Source organism: Lycorma delicatula, chromosome 1, assembly GCF_047948215.1.
Source record: "Lycorma delicatula isolate Av1 chromosome 1, ASM4794821v1, whole genome shotgun sequence".
Classification (NCBI taxonomy): Eukaryota; Metazoa; Arthropoda; class Insecta; order Hemiptera; family Fulgoridae; genus Lycorma; species Lycorma delicatula.
This window is the reverse complement of record NC_134455.1, coordinates 348,683,645-348,705,082: the sequence shown is the minus strand read 5'-3', so window position 1 is coordinate 348,705,082 and position 21,438 is coordinate 348,683,645. Positions and strand designations below refer to the sequence as shown.

Sequence of the window (21,438 nt, the reverse complement as noted above, 5' to 3'; positions counted from 1 at the left end):
TCCATGCTCGATAAGGTCTCATACCATGACTATGTCTTCAAAGTCATAACATGCTTGGACACAGTTTTTTCCATTTGCAATTTGATAAATCATTGTATCAGTATCATACCGTCTGGCTTATTCTTGGTATTGTCTGACAGCTAGTTACTCTTGTACCTGTAACCACATTGTAATTTGTTTCTTGTTTTTCCCTTTGCTTTCTATTCACTGAATTTTTATTATACTGTATTTCTTTTAATTGTATTATAATTTACAATGGTATTGTACTTCTGTAATGCTTGATTGAAAATTTTAAAAATTATACTTTCTTTAAAATAATAGTTTTTCTTCTACTCCTATGCAGTCCCCCTTTGTAGTATTCGTATGCTGAACTACAGAAGGAGCTGATAAATCTATAGACATTCTGAAGTAGTCAACAAATTAATCTGGAAATCTGGTTGCTGTTTCAGCTTTTCATAAAGAATTGCAAATCAGTTTGTTGAACTTCATTATAATGGATGTATCCACCAGTTTTTCTTATTTTTTGCTATCAACATCAGTGAACAAGTAACAATAACAAAGCCACTAAAAGATTAAAATTCCATTTCACCATGATCACAAACAAATAAAACTACTTCTGTTGTAACATTATGTGTATCACAAGATAACTGTCTGTAGAACTGAATGGTTCAGAATAAAGTATGTGCAGTCAGACTGTTCCTTTTTGAGTATGATTTACAAACAATAAATGGAGATGAGGTATATGAAATGTTTTAAATCCTTCACATTATCTCAGAATCATCCAGTAAAATATCCAATGTGGAGTCATAGTCTTAGCAATAAATTTCTAATAATAGTCAAATTAAGATCATTCTAAATTAGATTATCTTTTAAATTAAGATATAATTTTTACTCACGCCTAATGGTCTGTATTGTTTCATTTGAGAAAGGAAATTAAATTTTAATTCTTCTGAAGAATCACTGCTAGATGTAAATGCTGGATGAACTCCAACTGAAGACCAATTAATTTCTTTAACACGTTTAACACTTTCTCTAGATGCACCTGGACGAGATCGTAAATAATTCTTATACGCATTACTGCTCACCTTTACTAAACTACTCTGAAATTTATCACAAAAGCTTAATTAAACAAAAAGTAAGTTCTATTTCTAAAATAAATACAAACAAATAATTTTAATAATTCATTTGAAAGCAAGGCAATGAAATGAAAGGTAAATTAAAATGAAACACCATTTTCATCATACTGATGGTACTAAGGAATACCATGGATTTCATGATACACCATGAGCAAAACACACTGTTTTGTGTTATTATGTAACCTTTTTTAATTAGTAAGATATGTATGATATCATGAATTAACTTAATTGGTTTAAGTAAGAACATTTAACATTACAGCTTCATTATTCAATTTTTATCTCATTTGAAAAGGATTTACATTCATTTTGCTTTCATTTACATTCATTTTGCAATGGTACATTACAAAAAAACTCAACAGAAATGGAAAGACATCCTACCTCATAGACAAAAAAACTACCCCGGCATTTCCCTGGATTAATCACGGGTTGCTTGGTTAAACATTGATCAGAGCAGCATCACAAAACATATAATTAAAAAATAGATGTGATTAAAGTTCATATTAATTATTTAAAATACAAAACATGACTATTATTATGGGAAATAAATAAAGATAATAACAATAGTAATAATAAAAAATAAATAAATTACATTTTGGAAACTGTTAATGAAAATTAAGCATATATTAATATACTTACTGAACAGAAATGCAGAATAATTGATGTTTTTTAAAATGTTTTTGATAGTTTACTTAAAAATTCATTGGAAAAGTTTCTGTAAAAGAAAATCTTTTATTGTTTTGTAAATAAACTGGTGGGAAGATTTTTTTTAAATGGTTTGATAATTTATTAAAAATAACACTGGAAATAAAAAGGACCTTGCTTTAAGTCAAAGTATTAAATGAATTACATGAAAACAGTTCAGTTCTCTCATTTAATTGAAAAGGATATCATTTTTTTTTATGAATAATTAATTATTCTTTTTGGTAAAGATTGCACATTCATACATACAAAAATAAATCAACTTTTTTAATTTTCAAAATATCGATCTGCATGATTATTCATATGTTTACAACCATCAAATGATGATCTTTATATTTTGAAAACTTGTTCTGATTCTGACATTCCTAAGAGATATTATATTTTAAATGGGAATATAATTATACATAATAAACATTTGATGATGGTGAAAAGCTTAAGTTTTTTATTATTTGGAATTGGATAAATGGTTAAAACACTCAAAAAAAAAGACTACTCATTTTGCTTCACACTAGTTAGTCGATTATGTGGGTGACAATACAACGTTTGTAATGATTACAACATTCTACTTGGCCTTAAGCATGTGTTTAAAACCTATTAAATAAAAATAAAAAATTGCACTACTTTGTTTTGCTTCCTTCATGGGCAGAAATACGTGCTTACAGTTTATACACAAGTGCACATCAAATTACAAAAGGAAAGCATTATGGGCTACACATGAATGACGAAAAATAACAAATAGCTCAAGCAAAATGAATATAGATCCTTTTCAAATCAGGTAAAAACTGAATAATGAAGCTGTAATGCTAAATGTTCTTATTTAAACCAATTACATAAATCATGATATCACACATATCTTACTAACTAAAAAAGGTTACATAATAAAAAATTTATCAATTTTTCAGTAATGCTTTATGTTACTCTCAAAAAAAGAACACGAAAAAGAAAAAAATGTTATGTGTATAATGTTCATTTGCCCTTATCAACATAAATTATACTCCCAAAATAAATTAATTATATATATATATATATATATATATATATATATAGAGAGAGAGAGAGAGAGAGAGAGAGAGAGAGAGAGAGTGTGTGTGTGTGCATGTGTGCATGCACATGCACCTAGAACCATTGTTTTAAATATTTTATGATATATACCACTGTTCTTTTAATAACACTTTGTTCATGTTAATGAATCCACAGGATGGAGCAGAAGAAACACATGTTTTTTACTACTGAATAACTTCATTAATTATAGGAAAAAAAGGTTTAGATTAAATAACAATATTTTTATTGCAATTTGTGAAATCAAAATACCTTAATTAGATTTGGGAAATAATGTCAGTAAGGTAACATCCTTCTTGTCAGATGCAAATTTGGAACCCCTCCTCTCAAACCTCTGCACAGCTTTCTCCATTTCATTCTACACAGCTTCAATTTCTTGACAAATGGAAATTTTCAGGTCTTCAATTGTGTGTGGCTTGTTCACATACACTCTTGATTTCAAATAATCCCACAAAAAAAAGTTACAATCAATGCTCTTGCTGTGTGAACTGTGGCATCATCCTGTTGGAACCACATTTCTCTCACGTTCACCTGATGTCTTTCCAGTTCTGGATGCAGGAAATTGTTTAACATGTCAATGTAGTGCGCTGATGTCACTGTAATTGTGGTTCCCCTCTTCAGAAGTGTAAGGACCAACAATCACTACCTTGGAGACACCTCGCCACACTGTTACTTTTGAGCTGTGGAAAGGTTTTTGGTGTAGTTCAAGTGGGCTCTCTGACGCCCAGTACCGACAGTTCTGTACATTAACATGGCCATCCAGATGGAAATGGGCTTTGTCACTCATCATTATTAGGGAGTTTACATCTTCTGTAGAAATGGCGTTCATTATGCCACAAAATTCTTTGCATAGCAAAAAATCCCTTTTAGTTAGCTGCTGGATGATCATTATTTTGAATGGGTGAAAATTGAGATCACCATGTAAGATGCGATGACGCAAACAATGTGATACATCCAGCGCTACAGCCTGACGCCTAGTGGATCATTTCAGACTAACAAGAACTGCTCTTCTCATTCTGTTTACGTTTTCCAGAATTAGGACTGAAGAGGGAAGACGTGGTGGTTTTTTCATCACAGATCCAGTACTTCTTGCCTCAACTCATTGGAGATGTTTTGATCTGGAACTGCACCTAGATGTTTGACATTAAAATTCTGACAGAAAGACATTGAACCATGTCCACAAAATCATTGTTTCTAAAAAAACTGTTTGACAGCAAACACACAATGTTCTATGCTCCAGTGCTCCACAGCAATTGAAACTGCAGTTTGAGCTGTCCGCCAGAGGTCGTTGAAGGTCAATACCCCCACTCGCCGCTATGTACTAGCAGTTTAAAAAACATGTGTTTCCTCTGCTCCACCCTTTACTTAAGTATACACAAAAAAGACATCCTTAACTTAATTTTCCAAAGACTAATGAATTTTTAAGTCTTTAGATAATAATAAATATATTTTTAAAAAACATTACACGGGTAATATGAAATATAAACTTATTATTCAAATTAATATTTTATACTTTATTTTTTACATATATTATTGCGTAAATAGAAACATTGTACTACAAAGGGAAATATCACTTAAGTTTGTCATACTGATCCTTGCAAACCAAAATTTTTTGGTACAGTTGTTTGCCTTACATAATCTAGTGTGAAGTTACACATGCAGTGTTTTGTAAAATTATTAATATGCAGTGTTTTGTATTCACTGAGTTTAGTTTTTGCTAATAGAGTAAAATTTTAATGTGATCATTTGATTAATTTTTTTTAGATTGATCTTAGACCAAAAAATGAGCTAAAATCGTAAGTTATGATTTTAAAAATATTTTAAAATCCAAATTGCAGCACATGTGACAAATTTAAGAGTTGCCAATTCCATTATCCATTTCAATAAAGAGACTGGTTCTCTCTTTATAACAAAAAGTCATAAATAAATGGAAATTGTGGTGTAGCAGAAAAAGAAATAATATTAAAAGAGAAGATGTCTGGTCAATTAATCTATCTAAAGATGATCCCTAAAAATCAAGTTGTGTCCCTTCTTCAAAGGGAAAGGTATACTTCAATCTTGACATTCATGATTCAAGCAAGTAATGAAGATTACTTGAGTAAGGTTGAAAAGCATGACCGTCCATTGAAAAAGCAGCTCCTAACAGAAAATATAAATTAAGAAAAATGACTATGAACTAAGAAATATGTAAACTGTCCTTCTGAAGATCAGTCAAAAGTGAATTTCTCCTATGGAATGCACTACTTCATTATGAAAGCAACAAATTTCTACTTTGCTCAAAGGGCAAGTGGAGAATCTATTTTTCCCAAACTTATTATTCAGTTGATGAAATAATAGGTATAAAAAATATTTTTCTCTTAAGGAACCTTATTATCTTGTTCTTATCAAAGGAACAATACACATTATAATTCTAAAAAAGAGTTCTGCTTTTTACGGAAAGAAAAAATTGAGCCTTTCACAAAGACCATGTGTCACTTCAAAATTGGCAACAAAATTCATGAGTGACAATAATATGTGCTTGATAGATCGATTGGTAAATTCATCCGATCTCAACCCTACTGAGAATTTATTGGACATACGCAGGAGGAAAATGAGAAAGCTAGATTGTGTGATAAAGGAAAAAATGATTTACAGCACAATCCATCCAAATACGAGGGACCTAAATAAAATGGAAATTTTGGTGGTGGATAAAGTCATAGTTCATGCTTTTTCTGCTGGAAAGGTCTAGCCTGAACCCTTCAGTATTTGAGGTGAAACTGTTTCAAGATACTATGAAAACATATTAAATTTTTAACACAATGATTTCAGCAAAAAACAATGTTTTATTTTTTTTAGGAAAAAAACATGTCGAAAACACAAGAAATGATTCAGAAAGGCTACAAAGAATCTACAATCAGCAAAACACATGTTTATGAGTGGTTTTCATGCTTCAAATGAGGAGAAATGTCAATTGAAGATCATCAGCAATCTGAGCATCCTACAAACATTTGAGTTTATGAAAATATCAAAAACATTTGTGACAGCATCAATGAAGATCATTGACTAACCAACGATTTTTACTGGGAGGTTCTCAAAAGTTTGTCTGTTTCCGTATGAAAAGAATAACCAGAATTTTGGCGAGCAGCTAACTGGTTTTTCTATCAAAATGTTCAATGTCGACACCATGCTCATTGTGCAGCAGTTTTTGACAAGAGGCAGAATGACTTCCTTGTCCCATCCTTTATATTCAACCGATCTCACACCTTGTTACTTCTTATTTCCGCGGACGAAAAGGAGTCTCAAGCGAAATCGACATGGTACAGTAGAAGAGATGAAAGTAAAAACAGCTGATGCCTTGAAAGTAACTAGAGTTGAAAACTCTAGAGTTTTGACCAATAGAAGAACTGTTTACAGAAGTGTATTGAATGTAATGGAAAGTACTTTGAAGTAGAATGAATTGTCCAAATTAAAGATAAATGCACAATTTTTTAAAAAATCGTAAATTTAAAAAAATAATAATTTGTTATTTTTGGATATCCCCTCGTATGATTTCAGAATGAAAAATATAAAGTGCTTCAGAAGGAAAGGAGAATAATTTGGGAAGTGATTCTAGAGAAGGGAACTTTTAATTCTGTTTAAAAAATACATCAATGCCAACGGAATTTACGAACATTTATTGTAAATTAATTTATTTATAACGTCTGCATTTTTTTTTTTTTAAGTAAATTAAACATATTTGAATTTTTCAAAGATCTAAATTTATCAAACTAAAAACAAGTGTTATTAATTTTTAGAAATTCATAACATTTTTCTGTTAAGTTTTGTTTTTTATAATAAAAGTTGATTTTTTTTCATAGGCTTTATTACATCAATTTCCTCAGAATTATTCTCTATGTGCATTCTCTGCACATTTTTGATAATAAAATTTATGCATTAATTAGTTACTTAACAAAGTTATTGTATTTCAAACCTAAAAAAAATTTGTTTTTCGTCACAGTTTTTTTTTTTTTGTTTTACGTTTATATCATAAAAACTAAGGAAGATACAGCTCTGGAACCTGTTTTATTTGATCTTTCAGGTCAAAAAAAATAAGAAAATCAATTTTACTACTTACATAAAACCATAAAAATTTCAGTATGACCTCATTTCACCAGTGGAACTGAAATGTGGGTGAAATCTTTTGCTAGCCAAAACTTGTCAACAAGCCATTCTCAAAAATATATTTTTATGAATTTATTTCTAATTTCAAGATCTAGAATCAGTTCTCAAATTATTTCCGTTTTTTCCTGAATCACTTTGTATAATGAATGTGTAAAATTAAATTAATTCAATCTATTCAAAAAAGTGTAAAGAGATGACCAAATATTAAGGTACTTATTTCATTAAAAAAAAATTGTACAGTATAAATTCATGTGAATAAAATACAGAAATTAAGTGTTTCCATTAATTTACAAACTTTACATATAGTATAAAAAATTAATATTTATTTAATGGAATCCATTTAATATGTTTAAACAGTCATGGAAATGTTAATGGAGGTAGGACTGAAAACAAATTATTATTTTAGAAAACAAGAATAAGTCAGTAAGCTAAGAGTATCTTGCTTGCATTTAACTGTTTAGATGAATTCATTGTGTGCATGTGTAAATAAGACCAGACAGCACAAAGCAAATAACGTGGCAATATCAACGCCAAAGCATCCTCAGTTTGAAGGATACAGGAAGGCCAGACCTTCACCCAAAGAAATAATGAAATAAATAATGAAAAGTGGTGAGGCATGAGAAAAATGATTTACACTCAAAGTAACTTATCCAAGAGGGGTATATTTACCTTTAATTGTAAAATTAAAATAAAAGTAATGTAATAAAATTACATCAAATTTAAACAAAAAACATTAAATTATCAGATTTTTTCCAAATTATTCAAAACAGTTGCAGGAAGGGTTTTATTAATGTTTAACAGGAAGTTTTATTAACGCAGCATACCAAATAAACAACTAGCAAAGGTCTGAATAAAAAAATTAAAAACAAAACTTTCAAAATAAAATTATTCTCAAGTTGTCAACTAAATTAAGAACCCAGATTGTAATTTATATCCCAATCATGACACAAACACAATAGGTGAAGATGCCCCAATATTGTTCATACCACACAAGAATCTACTAACAAAACAGCCTGCTGAATAATGTACAGGGGATTATATTGAATGTTCAACCTGCTAAAAAAATTAAATGGATCTTTATTAGCAGTAAATGAGTTTCCTTTTAATAATTTTGAAAAAAAAATACTTAGAACAAATTTCAAACAAGAAAATCCTGTACCAAATATATATGCTTAAAAAAAAGAATTACCAAATCAAAGTTTGTTTCATGTAATTGAAGAACTCTGCTAAGTTCTTCTTCAATTAAACCACGTGGAATACATCCTACAGCATCCTCTTCTTTAGATTCAACACCACTTTCAAGTAAATTAATAGGACGCCCAAGGAAGAGCAACAAATCCAACAAATAGCAAGTTTCATCACTGGAAACTAATGAATATGCATGTCCTTCTCTTCCAGCTCTAGCGCATCTTCCTGTACAAAAAATTTACTACATTGCATAGACCATAGAAACCATAGAAATTTACTCATGCACAAGGTATATTCAGAAATTAAGTTAAGTTTCTAAATATTGTCTCTGCAGTGTTACAACTGCTATTCTACCCATTTTTGCTGTCACCTATTATTATATGTTAGGAAGGGAATGATGCCATTCTTATTCAATTGTCTGGTCTGCGCTTAAAGTGTGTTTATAATTTTTTTTTAAATCAATGCACATGCATGTGAAATTTGGTCTGTGATCCGTTTCTTGAATGAAAGTAAAGTTAAACCACTTGAAATTCATTGTAAGTTTCACAATGTTATGGAGAAAATGTAATAAGTGATTTCATGGTATGGAAATGGGTGAAATTGTTTAATGAAGGATGCAATAACATGTATAAATAGAACAGGCAACCATCTTAGTTTACCACAATTTAGTGATTGCAATTTATGACAAGATTAAAGAGAACAGACCATCACATATCTCCTTCCAGGAATTTTCCAGAAATTTCATTTTCACTTATACATGAAATTGAATTACCAGAAATTGTGTACAAGCTAGATGCCTAAAATGTTAAAAGAAATCACAAAATGAAATGACTGGACAATGCATTGGAATTTTTGACTCTATACAGAGAACAAAGCAAGGACTTCTTGAGGCATGTAATCACTGGAGATAGCATGGAGATAGGTATGCATGTAGAATGTAATCCAGAACAACCAATGTGGCTTGATTCATAACAATGAATCAACACAATACCTGTAAGGAAGTCAACATAAAGTGGTGAGGAACCCAATGTTTCCTCACCACTATCAGCTGGGAATAAATTGATTATCTTCCCTTCAACCCAGATCTTGCACCATGAAAATATCACCTATTTCTGTGTCTAACTTGCTGATTAACAGTTCCATGATGATGATGATGATGATGACAAGATCAAATAAACAGTTAATAAACAGCTACAGCTAAAGTTGTGTTGTAGCCGATATTATTCTATGATAAAGAGATACAACGTCTGCTTCCTCACACTATAATGGTCTCAACTGTAACAAAAATTATGTAGAAAAATAATAATTCCAAAGACCACTAAAATCTTTGTACAAGTATGTTCTTTATCCCATTTAATAGCCTTTTGGAACTTATTTTCTAGATAACCTCTGATATAATCACTATCTTTAAATTGAAGTAAGATGAACATGAATTTATTGGCAAAACACAGTATACAGATTTATATAAGAAGTTAACACTGCTGAAACATTCCTGGTTATGAAACTATGGTAAAATAAAGGCAAGTGAAGATCATTGGAGTTCCAAAAATATAATTTGAAAGTTCTCATTCTGCAATGCCAAACTACAACACATCTTCCATTTAATCTGAACAATTTAAAAATTTTTCTTAAACAATTACTTAAACTGTTAATGTTTTTCATAGAAACACAGAAAAAAAAACATATAGACCTTAAGTAAAACCCTTAAAAAAATTGGAGTAGTTCCACAATTATGTTTGTAACTAGGCAAAGTACATTATAGGAATTAAAATAACCATTCTCTAATAACTACAATTTTCATCACTCTTTAAATAGGCATAGTTGGCATAGTATGGCAATATATTAATCAAAATCTTATCACAGTTAGGTTTTGAAATTTCTACAACACAATATGTTATCTTAACACAGCACATTACATATAGTTTTGTATCATTCTTATAACATAAAATGTTATGTTTCTTGCTAGTACAAAGGAAGGAAGATTGACAAAAACCTGAACTATTAATTGTACACATCTAATTATAGAATAATTATGAATGAACAAAAAAAAATCATTAAAAAATTTTTCTTTTTTTTCTTACAGACTTTTTTGAGGATACAGTAAGTTAGTTTGCGATGTGAAATTTAATATTACTTCTACATTTTATATTGTATTAACAACATGGAAGCCATTAAAGTCAAAATCTGAAATAGCCTACACAGGGACTCGACTACAACATAAAATGTAAAAATGATATTAATTTCACATCACAAACTAACTGTATCCTGAAAAAATGCCTCTAAGAAAATTAAAAAAAACTTGTTTAACTATTTTTCATTCATTTTTAATAATTATTCTAGGTATATATATAGAATTAGTAGTCAGGGTTTTCTGGTTTTTAATAATTATTTTATTTACCGTTTTTTTATATTTTCCATTACTTTACCATTCAATATAGTATTCATCTAAATACAATACTGTTTTTTAAAACATTCATTTACATAGAAATTTTAAAGTTAATGTATATTCCTGTAATGTATATATGTATCAGCTCATTAAAATTAATATTTTAATTAAATTAAAAATTTGACGATTGGGGTATCTCACAGGTTTGCATTATACTTTTTGTACAATGATAATTAGTAGAGATATCACACAATGGTTCTGACCTGTAATATTCCATCATTAACAGCAACGCAATTCATACCGGCAACATAAGTGCGCAGGTGGGACTTAGCTACAATAATTTCTGTTTCCTTTTACAGAGCAAATGCTTTGCTTATATCTCAACAACAATGAATTTTTAGAAGAGATCATAAAAGGAAAAAGGTCTCTTTTTTGGTTTTATGGAATACCATCATTAAAATTTGAAAAGAGCGTAATTTTTAAAACATGTTGCTGGAGTTCCCCCCTTTAGATAAGACAATTTAAGATAGCCTATATTACTTCCACACTGAAGACCTGTTACTACCCATAAGTTGGTTGTTGTAATTGGTTTGATCGGTGAAGCTGCAGAAGAGAACAAAAAAGCATCTATATATAACAGTTAAATGCATTGCCACTCCTATTGACATAATCGGATAATAAAAAGAATGATTATGAAAAAAGTTTTATTATATAAATCACGATGTACCAAGTGTATCAGTCTCAGTGGAGAATATAATGAATAAATAGATAATTTCAAAACTCTGGTTCCATTCTCTTTCTAGACAAAGCCATGAATTTTTCAGCACCCCCTCGTATATTCTACTTTATTTGGTTGGTATTTAATTATAAGACTAACTTATTATTATTATTTATTCTTGAAATTTTAACAGTTGTGTATGGTTTAATTTTAATTAATATTTAATGGGAATTGATCAGTCAAACTACGCAACAAAAACAAAAAAAAGAAAAATCTTTCTGTTCTCATAAAAACCATATCTTGTAAAAAAAACAAAAATTCAACATCAAATACAGAATAAAATTGTGATGTGATCTGCATATTGAAATCACAGTGGATAGTTTGTTCTTTAAAAGGATTCAAATTTGAGTGTATATAATTTTTGCAGCAGTAGTAAAAGGGCAGCACTAAGTATAAGATAAGACAAATAGGAAGCACATTAACATACAATGCAAAATACCTATTACAAAAAAAAAACAAAAAAAATTTAAATATCAGAGGAAGCAAATAGTCATCTTTTTCAAATGTAAAATATCAATGAAAAAATACTGAAACCTTGAAATTTAATACAGGTAAAAAAAGGTTCACAGAAATTAGATTTACTTTTAAATAAAATATTTAAATTATATAAAGTATATTTTTCTAAAGAACTGTTTTATCAGTTACGAGGAGTTACGGTTAATAAAAATTTACCTTAATTCAATTTTTTTTTACAACGGTTGAAATTTTAACTACCGAAACTCAGGTATTTCTTTTAATAGACAAACCAAACTTACATGCCAACTCAAGCTAAGTTAAAGTAATCTATTGGAGCAGAAAGAGTTGAGTGCATGCCTTGTCGTCAATTTTATGTTATAACTCATTGCTTGCTCCAGATAAAAACCAACATTAAATCGGTTTAAACACACACTTGATGTTGGATGATATAGTCTAGCAAATTATAGTCTAGCCATAGATGTATAAAGCACTTCAAGTTTTGTTTCTCCAGATATTCTAGTATGTGAAATATCATGTACCTTCAATGAGAATGTTCCTTCCAACATGATGGAGGACTAGTTGTAAAATCTGATATAGATAAAGTGGTAATCTGATATGATATAGATTAAGTGGTTACTCTGTTAGTAACAAGGAAAGGCCTTCTAGGCTGTTGGAAAGGTAGGTAACTTGAATGTAAATGCTCCAACAAAACAAAGAATTCTCAGTAAGACCAGCAATAATAAGGCGACAGACCTCCACTAATTTTTTACTGAATTACACTGGATGCTGAAGTATTTAACTGAGATGTTAAAAAAAAAATAAGCTTAATTTAAAAAGTATAATTTACTTTCAAAACAACTTACCGACTCTATGCACAAATAATTTTGGCTTAGCTGGAAAGTTATAATTGATAACAACATCCAGATGTGGAATATCAATACCACGAGCAGCAACATCAGTGACGACCAGCATTTGCACTTTTTTTGTTTGAAATTTAGCTGCATTTATTTTTCTGGCGGTTGGATCTAAATCTGAGTAAATGTATGTACTTTTTATATCACAAGCTTCCAATAACTGAACCAAGAAAAAAGAAGAACAACTTTAAATTCAACTAAAGATAAGAAAAATATTTTTATACAGAATGTAAAAAAAAAAGTGTACTTGGGTATTCATTTTCAGATTTTATGTATCAAAACAAACAAAAATCTGTATGATATTCTACTGTTTTCCTTCAGTCCAGCATTTTGTGTCTTTTACAGAAAAATTCATATTTTAAGATTGGATTGAGGAATCGTTATAATTGGTACACATATTTAGATCAACTTTCTCTAATAAATAAAAGTTACTTTGTAAATATGTCTACAAATTTCAAAATGGCAACCTCAACAACCTGTTAATCTTTTATATTTCAGTAATCATTAGTTTTAACAAAATGTTTTTCATCAGCAAATGTTACGACCTTCATTATTAACAATAGAAAACTAATTATTTGCAACTTATTTTTGAATATCAGTCTATGAATAACAGAGTTATTACAGAAAACTTTGATAATTTTCAGCTGAATTTTATATCCACCATATTAAACTAATTTGAATAACTGTGAATTTTTTTCATACTTTTGACAATAAATTAAGGTTAATTAAACTTGCAATAAGTAAACCAATCTGTGAAACATTATTAAATTGCAAACTGATGGCCTTTTTGTTTTTTTATATGTATTACATAAATTAAAATAATGATTATTAATAAAAGCAGTTTTCCACAATTTTAAATGAATCATTCATTCTTAACAATGACTGACTGAAAATTATTTATCATTAGAGAAAAGATTACGATTCAATAAATACTATGCGATTACAATGAACAGCAAATTTATTGAAATTTAGAATCTAAACAATATAAATGTAAATAACTGCATAAAAGTTTTACTTTCAATTTTTCTACATTAAATGTTTGAAGCAGCCTCCATTGGTGGCAATGCACTGTAGTAGCCGATGTTTTAACAACTGTCTATCAAAAATTCCTAGTGTGACAATGATACTTCAAAAACTTCTTCAATTCTCTGCTGAAGATCATCAACACTGAGCTCTGGTATACTATAAACCATACTTTTTAGATGACCTCAGAAGATCTTGAAGGCCAAACTATTGAGCCTTCATTACTGATCTACCTTTCAGGAAAATAATCATCCAAGAATTGGCAGACACAATAGTGAAGAGTGGTGGGATACCATCACACATGAATCACCTGTTACTCCTAGTTATCAGGTACTTCATCCAAATAATTTGATACAACATTTTCTAAGATTGGTAATAATTCTTATTGTTCAATAGTGCCAGCAGTAAACACTGATTGCCAATAATACAAGCCCAAATACTAATTAAAATGATTGCTAGGCCTTGGGTGAGAAATAACAAGAGGATTTCTTGTGCTCAATAATAATTATTGTAAAAATTGATGGTTTTACTTCAGATATATCCAGTTTCATTAACAAACATTATTGTAGTAAAAAATTGCACATTAATTGTCAATTTTTTGTAAAATCACCTCACAAAAATTGTTGTCTTGGCCAACAGTCATTTATATTAATCTCTTTATATATGATATGTATTTACATTATCTCTTTGTACATGATATGAATATAGTTCTTGGCTTTGAAGAATTTTCCAAACAATCATATTACCAGCAACTCATTCACGTAACACAACCCTTCTTGTATGTCCTGTGGTTTACCTCAATATGTATAAATATCATTCTTCCAATTCATGCATTCTTATTCTTGGTGGTATTCCTTGATCATGAGCTCTAGGAGAAAAGTTTCTAGCTGTCTTAACCTTTCATTTAAAATTGTAAAGAATTTTTCACTTGTCAAATGGAAAGTAGGAAAATTTTCTGCATACAGGCAGTACTAGCTCAACTGCAGTCTACCAGGCTGTACATAAAATGCACATCCAGCATTTCTGTATTAAAATAAACTTCCATTTTCAAAATCTAACACACAAGCAAAGGAAAACTGCTATTAAAAGAATTTAACACTAATCAATTTTTGAAGAAAAAAACCTTAACTATGAGAATAAAAATGAAACAAATTAGAATAATCTGATTACTTTTACTAGTATTAGCACAATACTGTGCTCAATATTAAGGTAACTGCAAAACAATAATACAACTGTTCAGATGTACAACTAAAATTAGTATTGTGAATCGTCACAAAATGTGACAGTGCATTGCATTGACAATTATTACTAGTTTGATAAATTTAATTTATTTTACTAATTAACACTAAACTATTAATTTAAGTTTTTTAAGCACACTCCAATGAAATCCAGCTGAAAATTATATAAACAATTTTCTGTAATAACTTGGTTGTATGCTGCCCAATATTACAAAATAGAGTATAATTTTGTTTACAATGAAAGTCTTAACATTTAAAAAAAAAAGTATTTTCATAAAACTACCGATTACTGAAATATAACTTTTAAGAAATTGCTGTGGCTGCCATTTTGAAATTTGTGACTTTGTTTACAATATAATTTTAATTTATAAGATATTATAAAGATATTATTTATAATAAATATCTAATATTCAAATATTTGTAAACATTATAATATTATAAAACATTTATAATGATTCCTTAATTGGAGCATGAGATATAAATATTTTCTTTAAAAAACACAAAATACTGAACAATAGGAAAATTTGCCATTTTTACATGACTTGTTTCTTCCACCGTAGCAGCTAAATGGCTTAGATGTATGATCCGTGTTGGAATCCTTACGTTACCAAGAGTGTCATTGGCTATATACGAGGGTAAGTCAATTATTATCCGCAATATAGTTATAAATTTTATTGCAATACAAATAGGAAACTTACATGTACATCATTTTTCAACATACTCCCCTTGCATTTCAATGTACTTGGTCCATCATTGCACAAGCTTCCTGATGCTCTAATAAAAGAAGGTTTTCGGTTGAGCTATGAGCCAGGAATGCACTGCTTCTTTCACTGTTTCGTCTGAGGTAAATTGACAGCCCCTTAATGCCTCTTTGAGTGGACCAAACAAGTGGTAGTCAGAAGGGGCAAGATCAGGACTATGCGGAGGATGAGCTGGTACTTCAAAGTTGATTTTCTGGAGCGTTTCAGCAGTGTGGGCAGCAGTATGTGGATGGGCATTGTCACGCAAAACACAACACCTTTCGACAGCAGTCCTCAGCGTTTGCTTCGAATTGCAGGCTTCAACTTGGCAGTAAGCACCTCACTGTAATCTGCACTGTTTATTGTCATACCCCTTTCCTAATAATGTTCCAGTACTGGGCTTGTGAGTCGCAAAAGACCGTAAGCATCAGTTTTCCTGCGGATGGATGGGTCTTGAACTTTTTTTTGCAGGGTGGATATATATATATATATATATGCAGGTGATTCAAAAGGAAAGGAAAATTCTCCATAGTTTTCATGATATCTAATGTAAAACAGAAAAATTCAGTGGCAAAAAACTTTCTTTTTTTTTTTTTGTTTGAAGTAGAATAACTTTGTTAAGGGACTAATAAATGCAATTTATGCATTTTAATTTTTATTACCAAAACATGTAGAAAATTTTATTCTGAAAAAATTGATTTAATAAAGTCTATGAAAAACAAAGAAAAAATCAACTGTCATTAATAATTAACTAAACAAAATCTTATGAATTTGTAAAAATTAAAAACTGCTGTTTTTAGTATAACAAATTTAGACCTTTGAAAAATTAAAATATTTTAATTTACTTTTACAAAATACTCACTGTGATTTAAAACTACTTATTACACGACTGCCCAAAAAGGAGTGTAATGTATTTAGAATGTACGTATGTATGTTTGTTCCAGCATAGCAACTCAACCCCTGAACTAATTTAGATGTATGACTCCACATTGGAATCCTGAAATTCTTTCATTACCAGGAGTGTCATAGAAAATATATATATATATATATATATATATATATATATATGTTTAAATAAATTTAAAAGATTTGAAAACAAAATTATACTATATATAAAATTGCCACCCCCAAGCTCTTTGATTATCCTATATTAGTAATTATTCCTTTATTAGGGAGCACTCCCTCTATAAATCATTAGACCTTGCAGATGGTGATGGGGCTTGAGTGCTCAGTGATACAGAGTAGCTGGACCAAAGGTGGAACCATATCAGAGAGGTATCTGTTGAGATCCAGACTAATGAATGATTCCTGAAAGAGGGCAGCAGCTCTTTCAGTAGTTGTTAAGGGCATAGGTCAGGAGGACTTAAACGGCCATATCAACATCACTTAATCTTCTGAGTACTGTGCAGCTGACAGCAATGGAACACTACAGCTGTTTTTTTTTCCAAGAAAATGTAGCTATCTTGCATTTTCATGTAACAAAGATGGAAGTGCCTTTCTTGGTAAAATATTCCGGAGGTAAACTAGTCCCCATTCAGATCTCTGGGTGGGAACTACTAAGGAAGAGGTCACCAGAAAATTAAAAAATAACATTCTACGAGCTGGAGTGTGGAATGTTAGAAGTCTAAAAAAGGTTGGTAGGTTAGAAAATTTAGAGGGAAATGGTTAGGATAAATGTAGAAATGATTATGAATGATCACCGAATCACAATCAGAGAAGTCGCTGATGATGTTGGGATATCAATTGACTCATACCATGAAATGTTTTTGGATGTTTGGGTGTGAAACTTGTGACAGCAAAATTTGTTCCAAAACTGTTGAATTTTGAGCAAAAACAGCAGCGAATGGAAGTTGTTCAGGAGTTGCTAAATGAAGTCAACAACGATGCAGAACTACTGAAACATGTCATAACAGGTAATGAAACCTCCATAAACATAACAATAACAGGTTTATGGACATGATGTCAAAACTAAGGCTCAATTGTCCCAGTGGAGACATTCTGGCACGTACGGTCAAATGTGAAGGTTATGCTCACAGTGTTCTTCAATTTTAACAGCATAGTGCATCATGAGTTCTTGCAACAAGGTCAAATGATCAATAAGGAGTATTATCTACAAGGTCAATGCTGTTTGCGTGAAGCAATCCAAAAAAAACGCTCGATTTGTGGCAAAACAATTCATGACTTTTGCACCACGATAATGTGCCTGCTTACACTTCATTGCTTGTTGGTCAATTTTTTGCCAAAAACAACACTGTAATTATACCCCAGCCAGCATGGGGTAGTTATTCACCAGACATGGTCCAGTGTGACTTTTTTCTATTTCCAAAAATAAAGAGAACCTTAAAGGGCTGTCATTTTACAAGCATAGATGAGATTAAAAGCGAGTAGCTGAAAGAGCTAAACACTAGTCCAATGATCGAATCCCAGAAAGGTTTCAGGAATTGAAAAAACCACTGGCATAAGTGTATAATATCTAATGGGGACTATTTTGAAGGGATAACATTAATGTAGACAAATAAAATTCTTTCCAAAAAACAAAAATTCTTGTTACTTTTTGAACACACTTTGTATATTGAAGAGTTATATGGAGGAAATGAATTAGAAACTGGTGTTATAGAGGAAGAACAGGAAGTCGAAGAGGATGAAAACGGAGATACAATACTGAGATCTAAATTTACAAGAACATTAAAAAATTTGAATGGCAGAAAGGCTCCTGGGATACCTGCAGAATTACTGCACAGTGCAGGTGAGGAAGCGATAGATAGATTATACAAACTGGTGTGTAATATTTACAAAAAGGGGAAGTTCTGTCAGACTTCGAAAAGAGTGTTATAGTCATGATACCAAAGACAGCAGGAGTAGATAAATGTGAAGGATACAGAACAATTAACTTAATTAGTCATGCATCAAAAATCTTAACGTTATTCTGTACATAAGAATTGAAAGGAAAGTGGAAGAAGTGTTACAAGAAGACCAGTTTGGTTTCAGGAAAAGTATAGGCACAAGGGAAACAATTTTAACACTTAGATTAATAGTAGAAGGAAGATTAAAGAAAAACAAACCAACATACTTGCATTTATAGACTTAGAAAAGGCATTTGATATTGTAGACTTGAATAAAATGTTCAGAGTTTTAAAAAATTTAGGGTTCAAGTATAGCGATAGAAGAATACTTGCTAACATTTACAGTAACCAAACTGCAACAGTAATAATCGAAGAACATAAGAAAGAAGCAGGAATAAAAATGGTAGTCTGACAAGGATGTTCCCATGCCTGTTACTTTTTAAGCTTTACATATACTAGCAGTTAATGATGTTAAAGAACAATTTAGATCTGATGAAGAGATAAAGCTATTACGATTTGCTGATGATACACAATTCTTACAGAGAAAAAAAAATTTAGAAGAAACAGTGAATGGCATGAGTGAAGTCCTACACAAGAACTACCGCATGAAAATAAACAAGAATAAAACAAAAGTAATGAAATGTAGTAGAAATATTGTAGATGGACCACTGAATATAAAAAAGGAAGACAAATTATTACAGAGGTAGAAGAATTTTATTATTTGGGAAGTAGAATTATTAAATATGGACGAAGCAGGAGCAATATAAAATGCTGCATAGCACAGGCGAAACAAGGTTTCACTCAAAAATATAATTTGCTTACATCAAAAATTATTTTAAATGTCAGGAAAAGATTTTTGAAAATTTATGTTTGGAGTTAGCTTTATACGGAGGAAGTGAGACTTGTACAGAGTACCAGAGAAGAAAAGATTAGAAGCTTTTGAAATGTGGTGCTATAGGAGAATGTTAAAAATCAGGTGGGTAGATAAAATGACAAATGAAGAAGTGTTCTGGCAAGTTGATGAATACCTCTTCATTTGTCACTTTATCCACCCATCTGATTTTTAACATTCTCCTATAGCACCACATTTCAAAAGCTTCTAATCTTTTCTTCTCAGATACTCCGATTGTCCAAGTTTCACTTCCATATAAAGCGACACTCCATACATACACTTTCAAAAATCTTTTCCTGACATTTAAGTTAATTTTTGATGTAAACAAATTATATTTCTGACTGAAGGCTCGTTTAGCTCGTGCTATTCGGCATTTTATATCGCTCCTGCTTCGTCCATCTTTAGTAATTCTACTTCCCAAATAACAAAATTCTTCTACCTCCATAATCTTTTCTCCTCCTATTTTCACATTCAGTGGTCCATCTTTGTTATTTCTACTACATTTCATTACTTTTGTTTTGTTCTTGTTTATTTTCATGCGATAGTTCTTGCGTAGGACTTCATCTATGCCGTTCATTGTTTCTTCTAAATCTTTTTTACTCTCGGCTAGAATTACTATATCATCAGCAAATCTTAGCATCTTTATCTTTTCACCTTGTACTGTTACTCCGAATCTAAATTGTTCTTTAACATCATTAACTGCTAGTTCCATGTAAAGATTAAAAAGTAACAGAGATAGGAACATCCTTGTCGGACTCCCTTTCTTATTACGGCTTCTTTCTTATGTTCTTCAATTGTTACTGTTGCTGTTTGGTTCCTGTACATGTTAGCAATTGTTCTTCTATCTCTGTATTTGAACCCTAATTTTTTAAAATGCTGAACATTTTATTCCAGTCTACGTTATCGAATGCCTTTTCTATGTCTATAAATGCCAAGTATGTTGGTTTGTTTTTCTTTAATCTTCCTTCTACTATTAATCTGAGGCCTAAAATTGCTTCCCTTGTCCCTATACTTTTCCTGAAACCAAATTGGTCTTCTCCTAACACTTCCTCCACTCTCCTCTCAATTCTTCTGTATAGAATTCTAGTTAAGATTTTTGATGCATGGCTAGTTAAACTAATTGTTCTGTATTCTTCACATTTATCTGCCCCTGCTTTCTTTGGTATCATTACTATAACACTTTTTTTGAAGTCTGACGGAAATTCCCCTTTTTCATAAATATTACACAACAGTTTGTATAATCTATCAATCGCTTCCTCACCTGCACTGCGCAGTAATTCTACAAGTATTCCGTATATTCCATTATTGTTATGTGAAAATGCAGAGAGCCACATTTTCTTGGAAAAAAAACAGCTGTAGTTTTCCATTGCTTTCAGTTGCGCAGTACTCAGAGGACCGAGTGATGTTGATATGGCCGTTTAAGTCATTGTGACTCACGCCCCTAAAACTACTGAAAGAGCTGCTGCCCTCTTTCAGGAATCATTCCTTAGTTTGGCTCTCAACAGATACCTCTCCAATATGGTTGCACCTTCAGTCCAGCTACTCTGTATCCCTGAGCACTTTTTGAGATAAAATCATATAATCCCTTTCTGTAGAACTTCTGTGTTTAAAAAACATGAGATAAATGATTTTCAGAGGGTCTCTTTTGAAGCCAACTTTATACCATAAAGAGATTTCAATACATACCAAAACAAAATGGTAATCTGGCAGTGCAAGATCAGGACTACATAGTAGATGCATCAAAACTTCCCGGCCAAGCTCGTGCAATTTTCAGTGGGACACCAAAGATGTGTGGGGTCTGGTATTGTTGTTATGTAATTTGACACCTTTTTTACTGATCAATTTTGCTTAATTTACCTCGACTGCTAGGCATAATATTTCCAGTTGTCAACAGTAGAGGTTAGAATCAATCGTTCACCCAGGCAGCAGCAGTTGAACAATTCCAC

The 21,438-nt window shown here is 30.8% G+C and overlaps 1 protein-coding gene across 2 annotated transcripts in view; it reads right to left on the bottom strand.

Moving 5' to 3' along the window:
• Positions 1-21,438, bottom strand: part of LOC142334448 (ATP-dependent RNA helicase DDX54) — a 69,604-nt gene that overhangs the window by 21,218 nt on the left and 26,948 nt on the right. For both annotated transcript variants that reach the window (XM_075382464.1, XM_075382463.1), the window contains exons 7-9: positions 12,706-12,916; positions 8,224-8,447; positions 897-1,100 (exon numbers count right to left, since the gene is read on the bottom strand). In XM_075382464.1, coding sequence (XP_075238579.1) covers positions 897-1,100; positions 8,224-8,447; positions 12,706-12,916 — 639 coding nt within the window. The remainder of the gene's footprint in view (positions 1-896; positions 1,101-8,223; positions 8,448-12,705; positions 12,917-21,438) is intronic.